The 23,823-nt window shown below is 49.6% G+C and overlaps 1 protein-coding gene across 1 annotated transcript; it reads left to right on the top strand.

Moving 5' to 3' along the window:
• The first annotated feature begins 2,026 nt into the window (after positions 1-2,026).
• ASB1 (ankyrin repeat and SOCS box containing 1) lies at positions 2,027-23,099 on the top strand. Its single transcript, XM_060106487.1, has 5 exons — positions 2,027-2,129; positions 5,970-6,111; positions 8,189-8,491; positions 15,642-16,027; positions 17,220-23,099. Exons 1-5 carry the CDS (start codon positions 2,090-2,092, stop codon positions 17,423-17,425), a joined length of 1,077 nt encoding a protein of 358 aa, XP_059962470.1. The 5' UTR covers positions 2,027-2,089; the 3' UTR covers positions 17,426-23,099.
• The last annotated feature ends 724 nt before the right edge of the window (positions 23,100-23,823 follow it).

Below are 23,823 nucleotides of genomic sequence, written 5' to 3'. Positions count from 1 at the left end.
ATCAGGCTTGCTTTTTTTTTTTTTTAAATAACTGTGGTAAGATATACATAATAAACTTTACCATTTTAACCTTAAGTGCACAGTTTTGTAGTGAGTACATTCACTGTTGTGCAACCAAGCGACTTCCAGAACTTTATCGTCTCTCAAACTGAAACTCCGGGCCCATTAAACAACTTGCCGCTCTCCCTCCCCCAGCCCCTGGCACCACCATCTACTTTCTGTCTCTATGACTTTGACTTCTCTAGGAAACTCATGAGTGGAATCAAACAGTATTCGCCTTTTGGTGACTGGCTTCTTTCTTTCTTTTTTTTTTTTTTTTTGCGGTACGCGGGCCCCTCACTGCTGTGGCCCCTCCCGTTGCGGAGCACAGGCTCCGGACGCGCAGGCTCAGCGGCCATGGTTCACGGGCCCAGTCGCTCCGCGGCATGTGGGATCTTCCCGGACCGGGGCACGAACCCGTGTCCCCTGCATCGGCAGGCGGACTCTCAACCACTGTGCCACCAGGGAAGCCCTTGGTGACTGGCTTCTTTCACTCAGCTTGGTGTCCATAAGGTTCACGCATGCTGTAATATGCGTTAGAATTTCCTTCCCTTTTAAGGCTGAATGATATCCCACCATATGGGTAGACCACACTGTTTACCCACCCATTCATCGCTGATGGACACTTGGGTGGTCCAGGCTTCTGAGTTTTTCAAGCTCCCAGGTGTTCCCGAGGTGCAGGTCTGGTGGAGGGCCAGTGGGCATGGCAAGCCCCTGGCTCCCTGGAGGGCACGTCACTCCTGGCTTTCCTGCCAGCGGTGGTCTCTGCTGTTATCAAGCCCAAACAGAGCTGCAGGAAGCTCCCTTCCCCCAACAGACACCCCTGCAGGGCCTGCTGCCCAGGTGGTGCCACCCACTGAACTTGAGCACTCCTCCTGGGATGCAAAGCCCCTCCGTGTGGCTCCACCTACGCCAGGCCGGTCCTGTGATTACAACACAGGCCAGGCCAGCGGGTCATACGCACGCTTGCTGGCGGGGTCTCCAGCCTCACACGCATCGGTCCCCTGCTGGAGCTCCTTTTCTCCACCTGTAAAACTCGGAACCCGCTCTTCACCTGTCCTCAGTCCCCCCTCCCTGCCCGTCTGCTGGAGACCTCCTTCTCCTTCTCCTGCAGAACCCTTCTCCCCAGCCGTGGGGAGCGTGGAAGGAGCCTAAGGAATCCATGCTTACAAATCAAAACTCAGTACACATGGCCCGACATTATTTTAATAAGCGAGTGGGCAAGAAAAGTTATTTCTTTGTTCACTAATTTATTCAATAAACGCTTTGTGTCAGGCACTGGGCTATAGTAATTTGATAGACATGATTCCTGACTTCATGGAAGGAATTTCGGGGGGGCATTCACCTAATACCACAGTAATGTATGCCCAGCCGTGCCGTGCCCCTCCAGCAGAATCTGTTGCAAGGAACAGAGCTGGAAGTCCCCCACCTTCACGTCCACGCTCTCCCGGGGCTGCTCCCAGTCCCCGGCTGAGCGCGCGGGGACACACTGGCGCTGAGCCATCGCTGCCCGGCGCAGGCCTCCTTTAGCCGGCACTCCCAGGGGACGGCCATTCAGCCCGGCTCAGGTGGGATTCAAACCCCGGCCCGAACCTCCCGCGGCCCCGCCCACACCCTCCCGGCAGAAGGCCTCGCCCTTTCCTTGGGGGCGGGGACGGGCCCGACCAACCAGAGTTCCCAGAACATGCAAATTAGCTCCGTCCCCCAGGTGAGCGTGATTTCCCAGAGTCCTCTGCTTCTTCTGTGGTGAAACACAGCCCCGGTGGGGCCCGACGGCGCGCGCCCCCGACAGCCCGCACCCCCGAGCACGCGTCTCCGACAGCGCGCGCCCGGCGCCGCCGCTCGTTCGTCCTCACATCGGGAGCGAAGCGGGAGGTGGAGGTCCTGGCGCCCTACTAGAGGCGCCAGAAGCCGCGCCCCCGACACGGCCCACAGCCTGAGGCGCCGGAAGTGGTCCCGGTCGCGGTCGCGCTGCTTCCGGTCTGCGGGAGGCGCTCCGGGCTGGGGCCGCGGGGGAGGCGGGCAGCCGACGGGCTGAAGGCCGGCACCCATGGCGGAGGGCGGCGGGCGGGTCGGACCTGGGCCCGCAGGTAACGTGCGCGCGGCCGCCGGGCCGCGGGGCGGCGGGGGGCCGGGGCGGCTGCCCGGGCCGGGGCCCTGCGTGTTGCCCTGCGGCCGGCCGGGACCCACGGAGCCGCGCCCCGCAGCCGGGGGTCGCTCAGCGCGGCTCACGGGGTGCCCGGCTGCCCGGCTTCGCGAGAGCAGCCCTTGCGCCGATTTCCCCTCCTGTGGAACTTGCACCGTAACTGCCAGCCGGCTGGCCTCTAGGGCTGGATGGGACCCCAACTGTAAAGAGAGGACGTGGGTCATCCTCCAGCTCTGAGCGCAGCTGTCGGGAGAGCCCCCAGAGGTCAGCTCCCGGGAGGGCGGGTGCCTTCTCTCCATCCTGACATCGGTCCCCCTCAACAACCGCCCCCCTCCCCGCACAGGCCAGGGACAGCGATAACGCCACCCCCAGCGAGCTGTCAGTGACACAGCAGGTCCAGGGGCCCTTGCCCACCGGCAGAGGAGGCAGCCGTGCCATAGTTTGGTTTAGGCGGCTAGAAAGGCTCGCGCCCCAAATAGCCATCTGACTGAGGGTCTCCACCTTGAACTATTCCTGCCAAACAAATGTGAATTTGCGGGGAAGTGCGTTTGCCCCCCTTCGGGAGAGGCTTCCTTTTAACCTGCGGGGTCGGGGTGGGGGGAGGTGCCCTCCTTGTCTGTTGTCTCAGTTTGCCCCGGGTACCAAATGCTTCTGTGTGCTCTGGACTTTACACGCTCACCCGTGTCTCTGGAGAGATACCTCTCCAAAGAGTTTATTAGTTAGAAATAAACTAAGGAGTTTATTACTCTTAAATGTGCCAGAATTTAAGGTATAATGTTGATTTGGAGACGGGTGTAACTAGTGCCTTTCATCCCTCCCACCATCCATTCATTCATCCAACAAACGGTTTATTGAGGACCTGCTATTGGCTGGACCTGGCTGGGGCTGGGGATACTGCAGTGAATAAAAATACAAACAAAGCCTCCTCCGTCCTGGGCTTCGGTTGGTATTGACTTTGACCCCAGGGACAGCCAGGACCTTAGGGTCTGGGACATCACTTCACGTGAGAGTGCGGGATGGACTGAGAGGTGTTCACTTGGGGGAAGAGGACTGGCAGCTGCTTCCCAGTGTGGAGAAGAGTCTTGTGGCAGGAAGACTGGCTCTGTGCCTTAAACAGAGGCACTCTTGTCCATATCCAGACGGTGCTGTTTTACTATTTAGTGTGTTGCAGGCCTGGGACTAGAGGGGCCAGAGTTAAAGCTTAAGTTCTGTGTCGAGTAATTGTGTTGTCATTGGAGAAGCTGATCAGAAAAATGCAGACTTAAAGTTATCTTGGAGCTGGAGCTGGGGAAGAGGAGGCTGTGTTGAGCTGGGCAGGTAGTGGGTCAAAAAGAGGCCAGCAAAGGGAGGCCTAGGGGAGAACTTAGCAAAAGTTTGTCAGTCTCCTTACCCCTTCTGAATCTTACCCCTACTTTGAACTTTTTCAGCCTGTGGAGTGAAACTGGGCGATAACTACAGTGGAGGATAACTACCGAAGGAGGATTGGCACGGGGGCCCAAGGGGTCCTTGAGGCCTGCCTGTTGATCTGCTGCAGGTCTGGTTGGGGCATGAGCTCGAGTGACCCGTGCGTTTGTGAACCCTCACTGCTCTGCCCACCTGCCTGTGGCCTTTGTGTCTTACCTCTGCCATTGAACTATTAAATCCTGGAGTGTAAGGAAACGTACGCATCACCCCTGTTGTACTATGGCCCAGCCTTGTATACAGTAGGTACTCAAAAGAGATTTGATTTGAATGTAAAAAGCAACTTCAGCATTGGAGAGAGTCCACCTGTGGCAGGGTGTGCTTTAAACTGCGTGGTCACACACTAGGACAGCTGGCACCGTGGGGACTTGAATGAAGGCCGTCTGAGTTCATGTGCTTTCCTTATGCCCCTCTCTGTGCAATTATGTTTATAAAGCTCTTAATTATCTAGAGATGTTTTGGGCTCCAGTGTGAGGTGAAGAACTCAATTACAGTTGACCCTTGACGACACAGGGGGTGGGGGTTGCCAAACCCCTGCACAGTCAAAAATCCCCATAAAACTTTACAGTTGGCCCTCCATGTTCGAGGTTCTGCATCTAAGAATTCAGCCAACTGCGGATTGTGTAGTGTAGTACGTATTTAGTGAGAAAAATCCGTGTGTGAGTGGACCCACATAGTTCAGACCATGCTATTCAAGGGTCAGCTGTAGGTATCTAATTGTACAAATTTGATGACTACAGTTGACTATTGAACAACTTGGGGGTTGATCTGCATATAACTTATAGTCGGTCCTCTGCATCTGAGGTTCCTAGGCATCTGTGGATTCAACCAACCACAGATCGTGCAGTATTGTGCTATTTACTGTTGAAAATATCTACATGTAAGTGGACCCCTGCAGATGAAACCTGCGTTGTTCAGTGATCAATGGTACTTGTTCTAGTCCATTCAGGATGTAATAACAGAATAGACTGGATGGCTTATAAACAACAGAAATTTATTTCTCACAGCTCTGGTGGTTGGAAAGTCCAAGACTAAGACACTGGCAGATTTGATGTCTGGTGAGGGCTTGCTTCCTGGTTCCTAGGCGGCTGTCTTCTCACTGTGTCCTCACATGGTGGAGGGGGTGAGGGAGCTCTCCAGGGTCTCTTTTATAAGGGCACTAATCCCATTCATGAGGGCTCCACCCTCATGACCTAAAGGTCCTACCTACTAAAGGTCCTACCTCTTACTAATCACCTTGGGGGTTAGGACTCCCAGCATATTATTTGGCAGGGCATTTTGGGGGACACAAACGTTCAGTTTATAGCAACTACTCCTCCCATTCCGCACTGATTTTGTTGCCCATTTCTCACATACCAAGTTTTTTATACTAAGCTCTTTTCTGGGCAGTTGATTGTTTGATTTATTTATCTTTTTATTCTGATGAGAGAGAATTTCTATTATCTAGTAGGGTAGATCTCTTCTCATACATACTAAAAAAAACAAAAAGTGATTCTTATTTTTATTTCCAAATAAACTTCTAGAAGATTTTTGTCACATCTCATATAAAAACCCCAAAGAGATTTGTTAAACCTCTTAATTTATTTGGTATCACTTAAACTTTTCCTAGCATTGACTCTCACTCAAGTACATGGTATGGCTTTCACCATTTATTCTAGTCTTTATTGTTTTTCTGTTTTCTGTCTTCATTGTATAGGGCTGGCTTTCTGTTTGTATGCATGTATTTAAAAAGTGTCCTTTTTACTGCGGTGCAGCTTATATTCAGAAAAGTACACCCATCTTAGGTTACTGTAATATTTGTCACTCACGGAGACTCTCGCGTGGCGAGGCCATTTCCCAGATCCCATGGCAGAGTCATTCAGGTTACAAGCAGCAGTGTTTTTCTGGCTGTTGAGTTTTGCCAAAGTCAGGTGGCCTTTTGTAACGTAGCAGCTGATTATATGGTTTTTCCCAATACTAAGACATTCTTGGAATAAATTAGAGTAATTTTATGGCGACTCTTTTGATACATATTTTAAATTTCACTTTGTTAGTATTTTATTTAGGATCTTTATCCTTAACTAGTTTTGGCTTATTATCGCCCACCCCATCAAAGTTTTAAAATCTTGCCAGGTTTGGTGTCAGGAGTGTGCTAGCTTCATTAAGGGAAACTTTCTACATTTTTCTGGCTCTGGAAGTTTCTGGAGCAGGGGAATGATGTGTTCTTGAGAGTTGGAGAGCACCTGTGTTGGGCAGAGGCAGGGCTGGCGGCCGAGGGTGGCCCCGCACAGTTGGTGTTGGCAAGGCTTCCCTGAGCTGACAGGCGCCCCTCTCTTCAGTGCAGGTCCGAATCTGAAGGAGTGGCTGAGGGAGCAGTTTTGTGACCATCCGCTGGAGCGCTGTGAGGACACGAGGCTCCACGATGCAGCCTATGTGGGGGACCTCCAGACCCTCCGGAGCCTGCTGCAGGAGGAGAGCTACCGGAGGTGAGCGCGGCTGCCTGCCCCGGGGCTGCCCAGGGTTTGGCCTGTGGGTCTGCATGAAGCTAAGGGTCGAGAGCTGTGAGGGAGGCACCGCGGTCTCCGATTTGCAGGTGGAGACCCTGAGCGTTTCCACTTTCCGAGGATTGGAAAAGAGGGGATGGCCGGAAGCGTGGTCAGACTTGTAGGCGACAGCCTGATGGCGAGGGCAGAGAGACCCGAGTTCAAGTCCAGTTCTGCCACTGACCTTTGTATTTTCCAGCAACTTCTGGTGCTCTCTGGGCGTCAGCTTCCCTGACGTTACCCTTGACAACAGCCTCATTACTGTCTTCAACAGCGGCCCTGCTCCCTTGTGAGTCTCTTCTGGCTCTTTATCCTAAGGCACACACATAAATTCTCCTCCCTTAATTATTGCATCGTTATCCCCCTTTGGGTCCGGACTTCCTGATGGACCAAACCTGTACAGCGTTCCTGACGCGCTCTCCTCTGGCTTCTCAGGGCCTCAGTCATCTTGCTCCAGGGCCTGGGGCTCAGCGTCTGGCCAGCTGTCTCATTACCCAGGGACATGCTCCTTTGGTTGGTAGCGCCCTGCCTGTTGCCTTGCCACATCCTGCTCGCTCCTCCAGACCGGCTGAAGCCCCTCATGGCATCGGAGTCTTGCTGTTACTTTTCCCCACTCAAGACACCCGGGGAGCACAGAGGCTCTGCCTGTTCTCCGTGTGTCTAAGATTGGAATCTCGAGTAGACTTGAAACTCACCTGCAGCCAGAAACTCCTTCAGGCTCTTTCTGTGTTTCTGTTTCCCCTCCAGGGCTAGGGTGACAGTGAGTTGATAGAAGAAATGCCTGTGTATTGATACTGAAACTTATACCACTTTTCGTGGACAGTTCCCAAGAGAAGGATTTCTAACAATACAAGAACAAGTTTCTTTCTTCTTTCCCTACTAATGTCTTAGCATTATTTCATTAGAATAGATATTCATGTTAAAAATTAAAAAGCGCCAAAGAGCCAGAAAGGATCGTCATAAAGAGAAATTAGGTGGATTGCACATGAATATTTAACATGAATGGCTCAAGTCCAAAGAAAACCTTAAATTTGCAGATATAACAGTAGAATAAAGTAGAGTTAAGCTACTAAAATAGACCAAGTATGTTCATATTGCTTTTTCAAGTACCGTTTTTCTTTCTTTCACTCAGGTTCAGTGAATCTCTGGTCTCTTGACGATATTTTGCTATTGCTGTGTACTATTTTGGTGATGAGTCCTTGGAGCTTTCCTTGGCCTCCTTGGCTAGTGGAAGCTAGTAACCAGCTGAAGGAGGAAGCCTGACCTGCTGCATGTTTCTGGGTCACTGCTTTAGTGATCTGTATTCCTCAGCTTTGTTCAGAGCTGCGCTGGGAGCTTGAGGTGAAGAGCCTCAGCTGGTCACGTGATGGGTCCATGCATTGCATGACCCTGGCATCCCTTGATGTGGGGGGAGTCGTGGTCTGAGTGTCACTTGCAATGAGGGCTGAGCCTGGACGGTTTCCCTCTGCTGCTGCTGGCCAGGAGTGTGGTGATTCCTGCAGGCTGTCCTTTGTGCTGTGTCAGAGGTAGAGGGACCACAGTGGTCACCTAGCCCCAGTGAGGATACCGAGGCCCAGAGAGCAGTCCAGCCTCAGGCCTTCACAGGTAGTAGCTGGTGAAGAGAGGCCTCGGGGCCCCGACCCAGGTCCCGAGCAGGTATGCTGTCCTCCATCCTGCGCTGCCTCCCGGGCAGGCCCTTCTCCCCTTTGTGGAGCAAAGAGCTTTGGACCATGAGTCAGGAAATTGGAGATCTTAACTCTAGTGCTCAGCAGTCTTACCTGCACCTTGAATTTCCTCATCTGTAGAACTGGGCTCTTAATTTATTGCCTGTCTTGCCTCAGGCGTGGACCCAGCAGGGTGGGTATGTGAAAGCATGTCATGCAACAAGAGCACCTGGAAGCATTATTAAAGCGAAGGCTGCCCTCCTGCTCCGTGTCTCAGGGTCCCGCCCGAGAGGAGGTGGAGTGGCTGGCCGTCTCCCAGCGCCCCTCCCAGCCTGGCTCCCTGTGCTCTCTCGCAGCCGCATCAACGAGAAGTCTGTGTGGTGCTGCGGCTGGCTGCCCTGCACACCACTGCGCATTGCGGCCACTGCAGGCCACGGCAACTGTGTGGACTTCCTGATCCGGAAGGGGGCTGAGGTGGACCTGGTGGACGTGAAGGGACAGACGGCCCTGTACGTGGCCGTGGTGAACGGGCACCTGGAGAGCGCCCAGATCCTCCTGGAGGCCGGCGCCGACCCCAATGGAAGCCGGCACCACCGCAGCACCCCTGTCTACCACGCCTCCCGGGTGGGCAGGGCAGACATCCTGAAGGCCCTCATCAGGTCAGTACCACAGGGGCCGGGCCACCGTTGCCCTGCGATTGCCACCACGGGGAGCGTGGCTGCGTGAGCAGGTTCTCACAGCCACATTCTCATTTCTTGTTTTCTGTATTTGCCTTTTTTTTTCTCTCTCTCTCCAATTAGACTTGTTAGAGGATTTGTCTATTTTGTTAGTCTTTCTAAAGAGCTGCTTCTTAGCTTTATCAGTTCTCTTATTTTTTTACTTACTGATTAATTTCTATGTTTATCTTTATTTTTTCTCATTTTCCTTAATTTTACTTAATATTTTCCCTAACTTTCTGAGTTGCATGCTTATTTATTTTTTTCTTGATTAATAATGTAAACTTTCAAGGTTATGAATTTACCTTTGTCTATAGCTTTGGCTGTGTCTGCTAAGCTTTCTTCTCTCTTTTTTTTTTTTTTTTGCGGTACGCGGGCCTCTCACTGTTGTGGCCTCTCCCGCTGCGGAGCACAGGCTCCAGACGCGCAGGCTCAGCAGCCATGGCTCACGGGCCCAGCCGCTCCGCAGCATGTGTGATCTTCCCAGACCGGGGCACGAACCCGTGTACCCTGCATTGGCAGGCGGACTCTCAACCACTGTGCCACCAGGGAAGCCCCTTTTCTCATTTTTTGAATCAGTATAATCGAAGTTGATTTCCTCTTTGTTCTTATAGTTATGGAGGAGAAAGTTTTAATAAAAACTTTTGTGAACGTCCAGTTTTATTGTATTGTGCTCAGATAACACAGACCATATAATTTCCATTTTGAAGATTCTTTGGGCTTTTTTAAAATTATTTTTTTAATGTCCAACTATGTTGTTGTGGATACTTGTAATAAAGTATATAACCACAGGGTTTTATTTGTATAGTACAAGATGACAGCCTCAGTTATGTTATTCAGACTCCCTCTCTCTCATTTCTTTTTACATCTTTAACCATTGGATCTGCCCCAAATTCAGAGAAGTCTATTAGTCTGTAATTACTGTTGTGATTTGTCAGTTTCCCCTTGTATTTCTAATAATTTTGCTTACCATATTTTCATGCTCATTGGGCTCATGAAAGTTCTTGCTTATGGATTGTGCCCTTTATCAAACCAAAAGGAAACCATTGGTTTCATCGAGGGCTCATTTATGTAGCATTCTGTAACTTTTAGTTTTAATCTTAGTGGGTTTAAGTAATTCTTTGTGAGCTCACTTTTACTGTTTGACTGTCTGGGATTCTTTTGTTTTTTTTAGGTGATACAAATGAACTTTTATTTCACACTTAAGGAAGTGGATAGTCTCCGAGAACTGCAAAATGGGGTGAAAAGCAAGAAGCTTTTGTAGGATAAAGGGATTCTTTGTTTTTTAATACAGTTAACATTGTTGCCATAGCTGATGTTAGGTCTATTACTGTTGTCTTTCTGTGTCTTAATTTTACCTTTATTTTGTATCTTTTTTCCATGATCTGTGTTTTCTTTGCTTTCCCTTTCTGTGGTTTTAGACCATTTCTGGTCTTATTTTAATTGTACTAACGGTTACCTTTTTAAAAATTTGAGCCAGATTGCATTTTCAGTCTCATGTCTCCAGTGACTTCTTTCTAGTAAAGATGCTTCCTTGCCCAGCAGCCCCCGCCACCACCCCTCCCCCCCACCGCTGGCTCTAGAGGCTGTTTGTTCTGTGGCTGGACTGAGTGCAGTTCAGGTAGCTGGTTGTCGGTGTGGGAAAGTATTACAGGAGAGGGTTACAGCATTGTTACGGCCTGCATTGGGGGTGTTTTGAGGAGCAGGGACCTGGTGTCCCCCTCGCCCAGTGCAGGACATGGTTTTTTAAATTAGGTACTGAGAATATATTATATCAAAAGGATTTATATATTAAATGACTATGGAATTGACTTTTGGAAAGATAATTGAGGGTGATGTGGTGGTTATACTGGAGGGTGATGAAGACGTGATGATGCTTTCTTTCTTCTCCTTCTTTTGAAGGATTTCTAGCCTGATAATCTAAACCACCTCAGTCCCGTATCTTTGCATCTTGGAGAATGTAAGTCATTAATTTGGAAATGTTTTTCAGTAGGATCAATCCATGAAATTTCATCTTGGTTCTAGAAATCCCATAGGGCATTTCAGTCAATTCATGATGCACAACTGCTTTGAATTAACTGCAGCCTTGACTTTCAGATATATTTACAGGTGCCCTTCTTGAGGAAGCGTTATTAAGACATTTTGCTGCCCCGCTGGAGCACAGGACATTACTTTTACAGTGAGGTACCAAGAGCATATATTATTCTATTGAAAAGTTTTCTGGTTTCTAAATTACCAGATAATTGACTTCTGGAAAATGGGGTTAAGTTACTGAACAGATAATACAATCTAAACACAATCTAAACGCAACTCCTGCCTTCCCTGTGTCATTGTCCCTCATAGGCAGGGCTCTCTTCTGTCACTGTTGTGATTTGGTGTCCCTCTGCAAGTAACCTCCATTTTGTTACTTCTCATTTCCCTTGGTATATATTACTGATGTTTTTTTAAAAAGGTAAGGAGTAGTACTTCTGTATGTGCAAAAGTTACACTGATTTATTGAGTCGTCCTGGTGGTTCCTTGCCAGTGATATTAAAAGCAGTAGGGGAATTTTGGAAAATATTCAGGATTAAAATTAACTGGATCCCATCCATTATATTTTTATGAGTGGATGAAGGACTGTCTTTCCCACAGCTCAGCTAATACCAAATTGTCATATTGCCCCAAATTACAAACATTCTAGAAGACATATCTGTAAGAATAAGGAGACAAAGCAGTATCACTGCTTGAAATCTAGTTCTCTTAATTGGCTGAGTGTGTGAAATGAAATAGCGGTTTCTCCTTGGTTTGGTATGTGTTTTAGAATGTTTCTCTTGTCACTCCTAGGATATCCTGGAGAATATTGGGTGATATTTGCATTTGTAGTGGCTGACGATGCTGCATGGCATCAGTGGGGAAGCAGGTTGTCATGTGAGCTCATGGGTCTGTGCTGTCCTTTCTCTTCCTCAGCTCTGTGCTGCTGACAGGCAGCAGTGTCCCTTCCAGGGGGAAATTCCTTTGGATGCTTGGAATAGTACTGAAGAGGCGGGTGATAAAACATGATTGCTGGCTGTGAGTGTTGGCCAGCTGTTTTTATTAAGGCATGGAAAACGATGCTCTTCCCTCCGCCCTGGACCCCTGCGTGTCAGGCCCCATCATCATTACTTCCTACATTCTGTCATTTCCTAATTCAGATGAAATATGTGATGACAAAGTTTGTGAGCCATTGCAGCACTGTCTAGGGCAATGGAAGCTCAAGTACAGAGGTGCTGGCTAATGTTTACTCACGGTAGAGCTGGGTACCGCCTTTTGGGCAGCAGTCTCACCGAAGTGAGGCTGTGCTCTTCTCGTTACATCCTCTCAGGTTGCACATGTTTTCAGTTGGTCCCAATACTGCTGGTGTTCACTTTCATGTTTTGATTAAGGTGGTGTCTGCCAGCTTTTTCCATTGTAAAGCTCCTCTTTTTCCCTCTGTAATTAAAAAATATTTTTGTGGCTAGGTACTTTGGAACCATGTATATACCCTATTCCTCATCAGATTTTTAATTTATTCATTTATTTATGTTAGACTCATGGTTTCCTGTGGAGTTACAATTATTCTAGGCTCTTGTGTACTTTGCCTGATTCATCCCTGGAATTAGTCATTTCTCCAAGGAATCCTGGTTTCTTTTCGTGGCGAATGCTGTTTAAAAGCTAAGATGTGGACGCTAGGAGTGCTTATTGCTTATGGGGTGTCACTGTTTTCAGCCTCTCCTACTGGACAGAGCTAAGGTTACTTAAACATGTTTCTGTCTACATTTCTGTATCTGTTATACATTGACAGTTACAGAGTTCACCCTGATGCCTCTAATCCAATCCAGCACCACAGGGTTCATCCTACTTTTCTCCCTTTCCAAATTTATTATTCTTTTGCAACATTGAGAGACCTGGTTCCCTTACCTTTAACATGTTAACTTATTTTGCCAAAATCCCGCGTATTGAACCAGCTGCCCCACCCACACATGCCTCCTCCCCCGCCATGGGCCGTAGCACCATTGCAAGGCAGCATCCTTAGCAGGCACCCTCTTCACTCGGCCAGGACTCCAACAGCTTGAGCAGGCCGCCCTCCCTACTGTAGTCAGTGGCCCCTGCTTAGTGTAAAATGACCCAGTTGGTAGTTTGTGCTTGGCCTGGAAGAACCCTAAATGTCCCATAGAAAGCCATGTATTTGGGCGTCCTTGGGTGCAAGGACAAGGGCAGGTCCCTTGAGGGGATCCTGAAGGCTCTGCCTGTAGAGTCGTTTAGAGATTGGCTCTGGTGGAAAAGGAGGCTTCCGGGTCAGGCGGCCCCTGCATCGGCCTGTGTGAGATGCATCCTCACATCTGGGCTGTCTCTGGGAGTCAGAAGAGGAGAGTCCTGGGCAGCCGTACAGATCAGCTCAGGGACTGTCGTGAGTGCTCCCACCTCTGGCGGCTGCGCGAGGCTGCCTTGCTGTGCTTCCTGCCCTAGGTCCTTCGAGGTGAATCTGATGCTGGGAATGGGCTGGCTACTCTGGATGTTCAGTGTGCCTGAAAAGAAGAGCCACGCTGGCGGGCAGGACATGATGGCACCAACTGGATACACAGTTGGGTTAAGTCTTTCGTTTTGCTTTTGCAGTTTTTAAGGATTGCTGTTTCTTTTTTTTTTTTTTTTTTTTTTTTTGCGGTACGCGGGCCTCTCACCGTTGTGGCCTCTCCCGTTGCGGAGCACAGGCTCCGGACGCGCAGGCCCAGCGGCCATGGCTCATGGGCCCAGTCGCTCCGCGGCATGTGGGATCTTCCCGGACCGGGGCACGAACCCGTGTCCCCTGCATCGGCAGGCGGACTCTCAACCACTGCGCCACCAGGGAAGCCCCTAGTTTTTTATAGTATGTATTTACGTGGTTCCAAAGTCAAATCTATAAAACAGAGTATATTAAAAGCAGTCTAGCTTCTATCCTCATCTGCTTCATCCCTGCCCCATAGATAACCATTTAAAAGGTTTTGTGGTTTATCCTTCCATCATTAAAAAATAGGCAGATATGTGTATGTGTCTAGGTGTGTGTCATGTACACATTGGTATTGCAGCCTCCTCCCCAGGATAAACAGTGGCATACTTCACGTTCATCGTCCTGCTTTTCTCACTATCAGGGTGTCCTGGAGGCCACTGCAGAGCAGTCCTTAGCCCTGCTCCTCATTCCTTTTCAGATGGTGCAGCGCTCCTTTATGTGGATGCGCCAGGCCCTCTTGACGAACCTGTGGCTTGTTTCCTGCCTTTGGCTATTACGGGTACTGTTTCAATGAATTGCCTTGTGTATGCATCTTTTCAGAGTTTTGCAAAGGTGTCTTGGGACTAGATTCCAGGAGTTGTGGTTGGTGAGTCAGAGGGTACATGCATAGGTAAGTTTGCCATCTATCACCAGATTTCCCTCTACAGGGATCGCTCCATTGTGCCTGGCCCCCAGCGATGAATAGGACTTCCTTTTTCTTTAAAGCTCGGTCAGTAAGTTTTTGGATTTTTCCCAATCTGATAGGTGAGGAGTGGTGTCTCCGAGTAGTTTTAATTTGCATTTCTGTTGTGAGTGAGGCTGAGCATCTCGTCATCTGGTTGAGAGCTGTTTGCACGTGTGTCTGTATCCATCTCCGGCTCATTTATCTATAGAGCTGTTGATCTTTTCCTTTTAGAAGGTCTCTATATGTTAAGGATGTCAACCCTTTGTAACATTTCCCCCGATTTGTCACTTATTGTTTTACTTTACTTATGTTAAAAAAGCTTTGTTTTTATATCTTTTCCTGGTCTTCCAAATCCACTTTATAATCAACTTATGTAGCTCCAGGGATGTTATTTTTATGTATTTACATTTATAGTCAACTTATTTAGTTCTGGGGAGGGTATTTTCATTTATATAATAAACTTAGGGAAAATGACATCTTAATGATATTGAGTCTTCTTGTCTAAGACTATGGTGTGTCTTTCTATTTCCTTAGGTCTACTTATGTGACTTTCAGTAGTAGTATTTTATAATTTTACTCATGCAAATTTTGGACATATACTGTTAAGTTTATGCTTAGATATCTCACTTTAAAATTTATTTTGCTATCAGAAATGAGGTCTTTTTCATTTTACCTTTCAACTTGTTTTTGTTTGTATATAGAAGGCTGTTGGTTTAAAACCTGCTACTTTAATAAATTCTCTCATTGCTTGTTAACTGCATTTTCATTATTTAAGGCTTTCCAGACAGTTATATCCTCTGTAAATAGGGAAAGTTTTACCTCTTCCTTTCCAATTTTAGTCAACTAATTGCTTTCTCTTGTCTAATTGCACTAGTACTTAGAAAAAAAAAAAAGAGTCTTTAAAACTAGTGGGCTGGAAAGTGGGGCTGTGTGCCTTGATTCCGGCAGAGCTGCTGCTCGTGTTCCCCCACTAGGCGAGAGGCTGACTTCTGGGTTGAGGAAATATTTTTTATCATGTTAAGGAAATATCCATTACTTTCTTTTTTATTAAGTATTTGCAAACATGCTTAAGTGTTGAGTTTTGTTATATGCCTTTTTTTTTGCATCTATGTAGATAATCATGGACTTTCCCCTTAGTTCTATGAATATGATGGATTATGTTAATAAAGTTTCTAATTTAAGAACTACCCCCTGGAATAACCCCCATGAGGTCATTGTATGTTGCTTTCTTAATGTTTTTAGATTCTCTTTGCTAATGTCTTATTGGAGGTTGTTAAGTTGATATTGGTAAGTGCAGTTGGTTGGTAGTTTCTCTTTACGGTGTGGCCTTTGTCAGGTTTGGAGATTATTGTTTTGTTAATTTCATAAGCTGAATTTGGAAGTTTTCCTTCTTTTTCTTTGCTTTGAAATAGTTAAAATAGCCATGGGATTGTTGGATCTTCAAAGGTTTGAAAGAACTTCCTTACAAGTTCTTTTGCGTGAGTGGATTCCAAGGTTCCTAACTACTGTGGTACCTGCTGGTGGTCACGGGACCACTGTGACTGGGGGGCTCTCCGGTGCTCCCAGCGCTCCTGGAGTTCGGGCCCATCTCCACCGGGTGCCGTGGGGATGCGTTGGCTGCGGTTGGCCTGCTGTGAGATCTCACTGTCCATGTGTCTACCCTGCAGGTACGGGGCCGACGTCGATGTCAACCACCACCTGACTCCTGATGTCCAGCCCCCTTTCTCCCGGCGGCTCACCTCCTTGGTGGTCTGCCCTCTGTACATCAGCGCAGCCTACCACAACCTCCAGTGCTTCAAGCTGCTCCTGCAGGCTGGGGCAAACCCGGACTTCAACTGCAATGGTCCCGTCAATACGCAGGGCTTCTACAGGGGCTCCCCCGGGTGCGTCATGGATGCTGTCCTGCGTCACGGCTGTGAGGCGGCCTTCGTTAGCCTGCTTGTGGAGTTCGGAGCCAACCTGAACCTGGTGAAGTGGGAATCCTTGGGCCCAGAGTCGAGAGGCAGAAGGAAGGTGGACCCTGAGGCTCTGCAGGTCTTTAAAGAGGCCAGAAGTAAGTGGCCTTAGTTGAACTCTGACTGGCAGTCTCTTTAAGTCAATTGAATGAACCAAGTTGTAGCAATTAAAAAAAAAAAACAACCTTCAACTAAGCACTTGGTCAAAACCTTCAGTGAGGGCTAGGAATTTTCTAGAATGGTCTTCCAGATTGGTCTTCTCTTTTTAAATTCCCAGACACTAAGACTTAATACCAAGAAATCTATCAAAGTGCATGTTCTCAGAGTTCCTAGAATTATGTTCTCTTTACCCCTTTGCTCTGCTTTGTGATCCCAGATTCTTTCACTGCTGTGTTTATGGCTTTTAAGTGTTTGCTTTACGACAAATTGCAAGCCCTTCCTTCTCTAGGGCGCCTCACTTCCCCTTGTTCAGTTCCACTCAAATACCATTGTTCTGCATTGTGTGCTAGGTATGATTTTTGTTAGAATAAGGTCTACAGTTTGCTTATTCATGAAGAAGGATTTTGCCCGTGAATTAAGTTGACGGCCAGGGAGTTCGCAGTGGATCCGTGGCTTGGCAGTTGTTGTCCTTCTCTCTCCAGGACTCAGAAGTTGACCCTGTGCGCCCTCTGACCCGCCCACACCCTGCCCCTTTCCCGTCTGGGTCTTGAGGGCATCTGAGTGACCATCTTTTCCCCAGTCCCTTACCTCTTGCAGAACTTATGTTTGTTGTGTTCTTGTTACTGGCTTTCTTTAAACCAGTCATTAAAGCCTGGTCCTGTTGAGCCTTCCCCAGAAGAGGTGCTTGCTGGTCAGCTGGAGCCGCACTGACAGAGTTAGGCACCCTGTGCTCACGCCTGTTGCACACGCAGAGACACGGCGAGGCTTTTTCTGACCCAGAGCAGAACTGTCTGCCTGCCCTCCTCCTGTGTTGCTCGGCCCGTCCCCTTCAGACCCCCTTGGAGCTTCTGGGAGGGACCAAGAGCAGAGACTGACAGAGGGCAGAGGGCAGTTTTTCACACCTGCTGGGGCTTGTAGTGGTCAGCTCTGTTTCTCTGTCTAGGGAATTCCACAGGGTTGAGCGGATGACAAGACCTTTCTCAGCAGGGCCTGCTCTCCTCTGGAGGTGGGAGTGGCAGCGAGCATTAGCGCAGTTCCGCCTGTCCTCACAGCCAGCCTGTGGTCTGTAGGGTTAGGAGAGGCATTTAACCTCTCTCCCTCTGTCTCTCCCTTTCTTCCCATGCGTTCCAGGTGTCCCCAGGACCTTGCTGAATCTGTGCCGCGTGGCCGTGAGAAGAGCGCTTGGCAAATACCGACTCCATCTGATTCCCTCGCTGCCTCTGCCGGACCCCATAAAAAAGTTTCTACTGTATGAGCAGAATTCGCGAGCAGTGGTTGACTGCAGTGAGGAGGAAGCAATCTGCAGATCAAGTCGACACCGATTCTTGCCCCTGTGACCACGTCCTGTGCTGCTGACTAAATCCCACCTGGCTGTTGGTGAAGCGGAATCAGCCTTGTTCTCATGGACTGTATTCCATCTCAGGTGCTTGGGGCGTTGGACAGTCCTTAGGTCGGTATCAGCCGACAGGCTCTTATAAAACTTAATTTTGTTCTTCCTCAATATCTGTGTTTTGGAAATCAATGAAATGGGCCTTGAAATGTGAGCAAGTTTGGGCTGAGGTTGGAGGCCTGCTAACGTCCCCAGTAGGGAGAACTAGCACTTCCCAGAACTGTGCTTCTGCGTTTACCTCTCAACTTGATAGCTTGATTAATGCGAAATGAAAAAGAGTCTTAGTATAAAAGTACAGAGATGCAGTTCCTGAACTTACTAGTTTGTTTTCCCTGCTCCTGGGGTAGACGTGTGACATTTATCACGCGCACCCCCCTTCCTTGCCGCTTCACTGTCCTCTCCGTGTGGCGGAGGCGTCATACTAATCGTCTTCGTTCAAGGATGGTTTCCTAGCCACATGGATTGGCTTTACTGCCTCAAAGTCAATACCTGCACTTGTTCACAGCCTCTTTAGGTAACGCTCAGCGTTCTGCAGCGCTGCACCTGTTCTGATACCTACCTGTGCCTAGCATCATGCCAACAGGTCTCATGAGTTCTCTGCCATTTCACTTTGGGGAGCTTCCAGACAGTTGATTGATTTTAGGAGGCCAATGCTGAAATAGCCAGTAATTGACTGCCTACATTCGGACCAAGGACCGTCCAACAGCATTCACTGCCAGTTCTAAAAGAAGAAGATGCCTGCGGCGCTGTCTTCTAGTCCCTGCACGTACCAGAAAGTGGAAACTTTAGTCATCTTCTGGATGGTTCTAAGCTTTCAGTTGCTTTGTGTTCAGTGGACAAAACATCTGGTGTTTGGTTGATTGACCTTCACTTTTTTGGACCTAATGTCATGGTAGTTGCTCCTAGAACCGAAGAAAGGGGATAGCAGTGAGGTCAGAGGTCAGAGGTCTTCCCCTGGCCTGCTGGGGGTGGTGAGAAGTGAGAGGAATGAGCTGGCCTGTCACCTGATGGACGGCTCGGCTGTGGGCAGGGCTCACTCTCACACCTGGGCTGTGCGGCCAGGTGTGTGGCTATGTCGGCACAGGTGGGCCAGTGGCTGCCTCTTTAGAGCATCCAGGTGCTGCTGTTTCCAGGGAAATCACATCTGGTAATTTGAGGCCTCAGGGCTATTGTGTGGATCCATGGTGATTCTGACCTTTAGAAGTGTTTAGAAACAGGCAGATTTCAAATCTGTATTTGGATTTTCTACAATAAGAGAAATCTAATTTGTAACAATGGAACTAATGATAGGGGTTTATTTAATTATTAGCGTCTTTATGTGTCTTCACCGACCAGACAGGCAGTGCCTGGTCATTGTCTTCTGTGGCTCGAGGATGGAATTCTGAACTCCACCTCCTGTGTCATGGATGGACGTGTGTTGGAAAGCCAGGCTGGCCCGTATATGCACGTATGAGGTCTGAGGGGAGAACGGCCATCGATGATTTGGGGGGGCGCCGATGTAGCCGCTGGAGGCTTCACCTCATAACAATCGGTGGCCAAGGCGTAAGTGTTGGATGGCTTCTGAGGCCCGAGACCGGGCTGCGTGCTGCTCCTCAGGACGGGGTGCCTGCTTGGCTGGTCGCATTCAGAGCTCGGAGTCACGAGAGGCTTCCTGAGAAGAGAGGAGCTGCGGGTGGGCGGCTGATGTGGCCCTTTGCAGCCAGAGCCGAGCACTGCAGGGCTTCAGCCCGGGCCCGGGATCAGCTGCGTTTCCGTGGCACTTGTGGTGGGACCACACCACAGTTGGACTGCGGCTGGGCCAGGAGCTGCGGGGAGCTGGGGCTCTGCCTGCATTTAGGGAAGGGTGGTGTGGAAGCTCGGGCCACCCAGAGGTGGGCTGGGACGCTGGAGGGGGCTTCATGTCACTGCGGGTGTGTCAGCGCTGGCTTGTCACCTCCTTGGTCGGTCTGAGAGAGGAGTATCAGGAGTGGTCAGCTCCCCTTACTTTTTAAGCTCTTGCAGCTGCCCTTCGGCTCGGGTTCCCTGCGGGTGAGCCATGCTGCAGGCTCGCAGGACGCTCTGAGGTTGCCCTGCTGGGTGTTTTCTGCAGGGGTCTGTTAGGGACAGAGCCTCCCCAGCCCGGCCCTGGGTAGGAGGGTGTCTCTGTTCTCAGACCTTCTGGAAGGCAGCATGTGGGAATGCTGCCAGTGCGGGGGTCCCAGCCATGCCGGTGCGACCTTCGGGCGGCAGCAGCAGAGTGGGTGTCAGCCTCCTTTGCAGGTGACGTGAGTGCAGGGCTTGTTTCTGGGGGATGGAACCATTTTTCTGGGGTCTCTCTGGAAGGAGCGGACTGAGTCGACGCTCATTGTTGGGCCTGGCCCAGAGCTGGCCGGGGAGGCGGTGGGACTGGGGAGAGGTTGAGCCGGGGAGTGGGGCCCCTGAGCATGGTGTGCTCAGGGCCGGTCCGCAGGGGCCAGGGCCTCAGCTCTTCCTTTGCAGAGACAGGTTGGCTTTCTCTTTGTGCAGCCAACTTCTAGAGATTTTTTCACAATCCCAGCAACTTCGAGGTTCATGCTCTGGTTTGACGTTTCACAGCTGCCAAACCTGAATCTGAACATAGCGTAGATAGCTACTTAAGGTCATTCCTGCTTGTTTTGAGTGATGCTTTGCTAAAGCTCCCTTTTCCTTTTGTTGGCAGGGATAAGATACAGAATAGGCAAAAGTAACTCTCTCCATCAGAGCGCTTTATAAACTCATGTTTCTAAGCCCTGGGGCACCAGCCCCACAGAGCCAGGAAACGTGATGGTACTTGATGCGGCTGCAGCCGCAGAGCCCTCCGCAGGGAGGGGCCTGATGGACCAGTGGGAAGGAGCCCGAGGTCCCCCAGCCTGGTCCCGCGAGTGTCCTGCTGTTGCCCCTGCTGGGGCGCCTGCCGGCCACTGAACGGAGTCCTGTGCCTGGGCCTTGGCTGCTGCGGCCAGGCGGGGGTGGGGGGGAGGTGTGTGGTGGAGGCACCCCGGGTAGCTCCTGCATGTCCTTCCAGAACCCATCAGTGTCATACATATCTGTGCCTTTTCATACTACTTACGCTATTTATGTATTTATTTACTTATTTAGGCCCTACCTTGTTCCAGAAGAGGGTTTAAGGCAGTGATGCTTAGTTTCTGATGTTCTCTTTTGACATGTGATAAGTGGTAGTCAACATGCGCTTGTTGTTAAACAGGCAGTTTTAAAAAAAGAAAGGACAGTTAGCAGTTTCCTCATGTTGAATATGTTTCTGTTATCAGGCCTGAGTGCCATCATTTTAATTTTGTCCTCTTGCTTCCATGAGTTGATTCTTCAAATAAAAGGTTCATGCATAAATAGAAAGAGAGGAACGTGCAGCCAAGGTCAGGCTGAGCAAAGGAAAACCTGCCCTGGAGAGAAGCGCTCTCCTGTGCTTGCTGCCTCCTGCCTGGCCTTGAGCAGGTCCTGTTCCCAGGGAGGCTGCTCTCTTACACGGGCCGGGTCTGGCCGTGCCTTTCCCACGGAGCTTTTGGGAGGACACGTGAGAGAACGTATGTGAAAGCACTTTGCACTTAAGCCATCCCTGCGACGTGTGCACTGCTGTCCTTGTGAGTGGGGTCCCTCTTCTCAGTGGATGGGTCTTCGAGGCCATGATGGTGCTGGGACAGCCTGTGATCTTGGTGGTCGGCTGGGCTTGTGCCCCAGGGGGCAGCAAGCGTCACGGCGCCCACGGCATAGGCCTCCTGTGCGGGTCGGAAGTACAAGGACACATGTTAAATAGTATAGGAAGTCAGGTTCATTCAATTTAAAGGGTTGTCTTTTATTCTGAGATTACGTCCTTCCTAATTTGGGTGATAAAATGTCCTCTTATGTAATGAAGGTGATACTAGAGGGCAATATTTTTACTTTAAAATGCTCCTGGTTGCAGAATAAAACGTCGGCTGCCCTTTTGTCAAAGCACAGAATTTCTTACTGAGTTTGCCTGTCTCTGAAATCCAGCATCGGGGACCCGCAGTCTCGCTACAGTGTATGTTTACGTGCCGAGGAGTTTCTCTTGGAGTCTTGAAACATCCTGTACGTGGTTGAAGGAGAGCCCAGCGTCTGCTCTGCCTGGTAGTCCAAGAACAAGCTCTGAGATCACTGTGTGAGCTGTTAGGAAGTGCGTGCTTGTGTCCTGCCCACGGCAGAGCAACGTCCCTGGGGTGATGGGCCTCTGGCCTCCCCGAATCCCCTGAGAGACACTCCCGGGAGGTTCATGTGGCCTCCTCAGCGAGGCTGCCCCTGACCTCAGGCCTGGGCACCTGAGGCACCCCCGAGCGATGGCGCTGGTGGTGGGCCTTCTGGCGCCGGGGCTGCCGACTTCTGCTTGTGCCCCTCTCAGCCGCCTGCCACTCAGTGGCCGGTCCCGAGGGGTCTGGGTTCCCCGCCAGCTTGGCTCTCCCTCCTGGAAGTGCCTCATTTGCCACATGACCTCTCTCTCCCTCGCTCGCTTATGCCTCACTTCCCTCCTCATCCCCCGCCCCCAACCGGACTCTCTTGATGTGGAATGAAATAACTGATGTGCACACGTGAGTGGTTAGTGGGATCACGTCCTAGGAGAATTCCACGGGGGGGGGGACGTGCAGAGTTTGAAGTGCAGTGACGTGCGGAATATATGCTATAAATTCTAGGAAGACAGTCGGATGGAGAAGAGAGGTGGGGGAAGGGTGACTTCTGTTGCCTTAACTTGTAATTGCTCAGTGTCTGGAATGAATGGGGAGCTTTTCTTTTTTTAAGTCGCTTGGATTTCAGATCTCTCCCAAGTGACGTATGCATGTGCCTACGTGCAGTTTAGTGTGGTATTTGTGAGCACGGCTCTCCCGTGTGTATAACGTCAGTTTGCTGCTGTGATTTAGCCAGCAGTCCCCCTGCTCCGCCCTGCGGTGTTTGCACAGCTCCTGCTGCTTCTGTTTGGGGTCGGGCACGTGAGGTGTGACACGCACTGGGGCCCGTGTGCCTGCACACATGCTGAAGGGGAACGCTGACCATCAGCCCTCAGTTTCTCCTTCCTCCTTTGGTAATGACTCTGTGCTTACCCGCGGCAGCTGGGACCATGACTGTTCCTTGCACTTGTGCCTGGTTAAGAGCTTTCAGAAATACAATGGACATCTTTGATATGTTATTATAACTTTAGTAAATGCTTTATTCCCCTTTACTTCCCCCCAATGCCTTAATTTTGTGGACTGTTTATCTCATTGGATAGAAGAACTGACCATGTGAAATCTTTGTACATGAACTTCAGGTAGAAGAAGCTGGCTCTTTGGAGAGTTCCTAATGATTCGAAGAGAAGGGCTTATCTAACACAGGAGTTTTAAACTGCTCTGGGGGACCCTGGTGCTCTAGGGAGGCACCCAAAATGTTGCCCAGGTTTAAATTGATGGATGAGCCTGTTTTACTTGGTGGGGTTTCTGGTTTGAAGAGAGTGTGCCCCTAAAAGTGGTTGAAACACATGGCTTTCAATTAGGATGACACTGTCCCTACAGTGCTCTGTCGGGTGGGGAGGTGGTGGAGACTTCGGGCCCCTGTTCTTTGTGACTTAGTTTGAAAGTGGGAGGGTGAGGTGTGAAGCTTCGGGAATGAATGAACTAAATAAAGCATTTATTCATCTCTCAGTGACTCCCTGGCACGTCTCTCTGTTTGCTGTTTCAGATGTTTTCTTTGTTCCTCACACCGATGCCCAACCCCCTACCCCCATATGTACACTTCTCCTGCTCTACTGAAAGATGGCCTCACTTTCAGTCTACCTCAAAACCAGCTGCATCTGTGTGGCAGAGATTGCTGGTTTTCCTTCATTGTCTCCATCTATGATAACAGACCCACAGTTCTAGCTGGAGACTTGAATTCTCTGAATAGGTCTTCATTTCCCAGACTTCTTGTAGCTCGATGTGGCCATTTACCATAGCTCCTTCCTGAAATCCCATTAAAGTTACAGGGAATTTTAATTTTTTAAAAAGGCATAAATCCACTAGGATGACTATAAATAACAACAAAATTTTGGAACCTCTCGAGAAAATAGATGAATGGTAACTGACTTAGAAATACCCGAGGAGACAACGTTGTAAAAAAGAAATGAGAGCATCTGAGAATCTGATTTTATTGCAAAGCTCCCAGAGGCTCTGGGATTGGCAGTTCCAGGTGCCTCTAGAAGTGGATGTGAAAGAGTGACAGCAGGAGGGCTGGCTGAAGGCCCTTTTCAGAAGCAGTTACAACTCTCCACTCCACACAGTTGGGCAGTTGTTCCTGCCCCAGTCCGGCGGGAGACTGAGGGAGGCGAGACATCGGCCTTCAGTATGTAAAATCCTCAGCTCAGGAAACAGGCTG

This window comes from Mesoplodon densirostris, chromosome 8, assembly GCF_025265405.1.
Source record: "Mesoplodon densirostris isolate mMesDen1 chromosome 8, mMesDen1 primary haplotype, whole genome shotgun sequence".
In the NCBI taxonomy this organism is placed as follows: Eukaryota; Metazoa; Chordata; class Mammalia; order Artiodactyla; family Ziphiidae; genus Mesoplodon; species Mesoplodon densirostris.
This window is presented reverse-complemented; position numbering and strand designations above follow the sequence as displayed.

Bases quoted from the DNA above. Each gene is read 5' to 3' on its own strand.
- ASB1 (XM_060106487.1), top strand. From the start codon at position 2,090: ATGGCGGAGGGCGGCGGGCGGGTCGGACCTGGGCCCGCAG. The intron at 8,492-15,641 runs GTCAGTACCACA...TCTACCCTGCAG, and splicing joins ATCCTGAAGGCCCTCATCAG to GTACGGGGCCGACGTCGATG. The intron at 16,028-17,219 runs GTAAGTGGCCTT...CATGCGTTCCAG, and splicing joins GGTCTTTAAAGAGGCCAGAA to GTGTCCCCAGGACCTTGCTG.